This window comes from Belonocnema kinseyi, chromosome 7 (genome assembly GCF_010883055.1).
Source record: "Belonocnema kinseyi isolate 2016_QV_RU_SX_M_011 chromosome 7, B_treatae_v1, whole genome shotgun sequence".
NCBI lineage: Eukaryota > Metazoa > Arthropoda > Insecta > Hymenoptera > Cynipidae > Belonocnema > Belonocnema kinseyi.
The window spans coordinates 3,757,725-3,760,751 of record NC_046663.1 but is presented as its reverse complement, the minus strand read 5'-3'; the positions used below and the strand labels follow the sequence as shown (position 1 = coordinate 3,760,751).

The following is a 3,027-nucleotide window of genomic DNA, read 5'->3' as shown; positions in this document are numbered from 1 at the left end:
TTTTTTAACTGAAAATATACTTTGTTGAAAATTTAACTTTTGAGAAGAGAAATAACTTTTTTGTTGAAAATTCATATTTTCCGTATTAAAATTAAACTTTTTCTAAAAAAAATTTGTATTTTTGGCTTGAAAATTAAACAATTTGATAGAAAAATTAAATATTTGGTCGAAAATTGATCTATTTTGTTGAAAACTGGCCCTTTTTTAACAAAATCAATGTTTTTTGTTGAAAATGCAATTGTTTTCTTTATAATTAATCTACTTTAGATGAGGATTAAGTATTTTGTTGAAAAATTGCATTTGTTGGTTAAATCCAACTATTTTTTATTTTAAATAAAAATTTCTTTTGATGAAATATCAAATAATTTTTGTTAACTGAAAATCTAAATACTTTGTTGAAAATTTAACTTATGAGTAGAGAAATAACTTTTTTGTTGAAAATTCATATTTTCCGTATTAAAATTAAACTTTTTTGTAAAAAAATTCATATTTTCAGCCTGAAAATTAAACAATTTTGCAGATAATTTTAGTATTTGGTTGAAAATTGATGTATTTTGTTAAAAACTCGCATTTTTTTTTGAATAAACCGAATTTTTTTGATAAAAAAAGCAATTATTTTATTAATAATTGATCTGTTTTAGATGAGGATTCAAGAATCTTATTAAAAAATGGTATTGTTCTTCTTTATTTGATATAAGACTTATAATTTTAGTTGAGAGATCTTCTTTGTTTTTATTTTAAATAACTTTTTTTTTTAACTGAAAATATAACTATTTTGTTGAAAATTTAACTTATAGGTTGCGAAATATTTTTTTTGTTTTATTATTCTCGGATTGAAAGTTCAACTGTTTGATAGAAAACCCGTTTTTTTTAATTTATAATTTTACAAATTGGTAGAAAATTTATCTATTTCTTTAAAAATTCAAATGTTTAGTTAAAAATTTAAGTATATTATTAAAAATTAATCCTCCTGAATAAAAATTATACTAGAATATAAGCTCAAAAATTAAATTTTTTAGTTGAATCTTTTTAGAAACTAAAAAAAATGTAGAACAAAAATTAATAAAATAAAATGTAGACTAACAGAACACCCATTCTTCAAAATATTTAGTTATAAATTTATGTAATTTGTTGAAAATTCGTATTTTTTGGTAGAAAATTCTACCATTTGGTTAGAAATGTATGTATTTTGTTAAAAATGCAATCTGTTTTGGCAAAAGATTATTCTTCTCAGTTGCAAATTTAATTATATGGTAAAAAATATACGTATTTAGTTTAAAATTATTATTTTTTTCTGAAAATAAAACTTTTTGTTCAGAATTGCAATGTATGGTTAACATAATTTGTTAAACATTAATTTTTTTATTGAAGATTTATCATTTTAGTTCAAAATTCATCTCTTTGTTTGGAAAATTTTACTATTTTGTTGAAAATTCTCCTTTTTTCCGTTTAAAATTAATGGTTTTAACTGCAAATTTAACTATTGCACTTTTGTTGAAAATTTATATTTTTTAGTCGAAAATTCAACTATTCGATAGAAAATATATGTATTTTGTTAACAATTAGTATTTTTTGTAGAAAATTAATTTTTCTGGTTAAAAATGTAAATGTATGGTAGAAAATTCGTATTTTTGGTTGTATTTAACAGCTTATAATTTAAGATTTAAATCTTTTTTTATTTGAATAACAACTATTACAATTTTTAATTAAAATTCAACCATTTCATAGAGAATTTCGTCCATTTGACATAGAAATTCAACAATTTGGTAGAAAATTGATCTGTTTTGTTGAAAATGTATGCAATTTGTTGAGAATTCATTTTTTTGGTTGATAATTTAAATATTTTGAAAATTTGTAAACGACACTATGAAATTTATAAGAAAAATACTTACTCGCTGTTGCAAGGGAAAGTATAACTGAGACCCAGTAAGTGAAAAATAATATTAATGCCAGAAAGGTCAATAAAGGAGTAAAAAATAAACCAGGGAGTTCAGCTAGGCATTTTGCACTTTCTCTGAAGAGCGCAGTCATAAAACTGATGTGTTTTCGAAGCGTAATCAGCAGACACATGAGCACCAACTGCAGAAAATAAATTTATTTTTCAATAATTTTCAACAATTTTTAATAATTTAGGACAAAATGGAAATATGCTCACAGTTATCACAGTCGCGACGATTGAAAATATCAAAAAGGCCTTCTCGTTTCGTACAGACTCTTCCAGTAGCTCAGACTCATTAGTTTTGTCCAAGTTGCTCTTAATCTCAAAGTACGTCCACCATAAAAGTCCAGTGCCAGCTTGATTATTTAATAAATAAATAAATAAGTTATTTCAGAACTTCGGGGAAAAAATCCCCGGTATTTACCCAGCCGATACGAATTTTTTAAAGTCATTTTAATTAATGGATTCAAACTCTTGAAACTAAATATTTTTTCATTCAAGTTTGTAAAAACTGAATTGAAAATTAAAAATGTTGAAAGTGGAACTCTTTTGAATTTCAAAATTACTAAATAGAAGCGCAAAAACTTTTGAGATATAAGGCTCAATAATTTATACTTATAAAATGGAAGCTCTTAATACTTTTCAATTTAACAATTTTAAATTAAGTGCCATTAAACTGCAAAATTAAAATGTTAAACTTCTCTAAATTGAACACTTCAGAGATTTATAAAAATATAATTACACACTTTTATTTTGACGTTCTAAATTGAAGAATGAATCAACTACTTTGTACAATATCAAAATTATATCATTAAAAAATTTTTTTGAATTATAAATTATATTTCTTTAAATTGAATACTTTTTACATATTAGAAGTTAAATTATTTTAATGCTAAGTCATAACAAATTAATAATTAAGCAATTGTTATTTACACAAAAAATAATACATTTTCCAAGTATCTTCAGAAAAATTTTGTATAAGCTTGAAGCCTTACAAAATCCTAATGTCCAAAATTAATTTCAAAATCTTTAAAAATCGACACTTTGTTAAAGAAATTTTGAAATCTTTTCTAATTTTAAACTATTTC

At 22.4% G+C, this 3,027-nt stretch overlaps 1 protein-coding gene across 1 annotated transcript in view; it reads right to left on the bottom strand.

Annotated features, from left to right (window-relative positions):
- LOC117176288 (CTL-like protein 1) overlaps positions 1 to 3,027 on the bottom strand; it is a 45,656-nt gene that overhangs the window by 15,815 nt on the left and 26,814 nt on the right. The window contains exons 5-6 of the mRNA XM_033366474.1: positions 2,156 to 2,295; positions 1,893 to 2,079 (exon numbers count right to left, since the gene is read on the bottom strand). Coding sequence (XP_033222365.1) covers positions 1,893 to 2,079; positions 2,156 to 2,295 — 327 coding nt within the window. The remainder of the gene's footprint in view (positions 1 to 1,892; positions 2,080 to 2,155; positions 2,296 to 3,027) is intronic.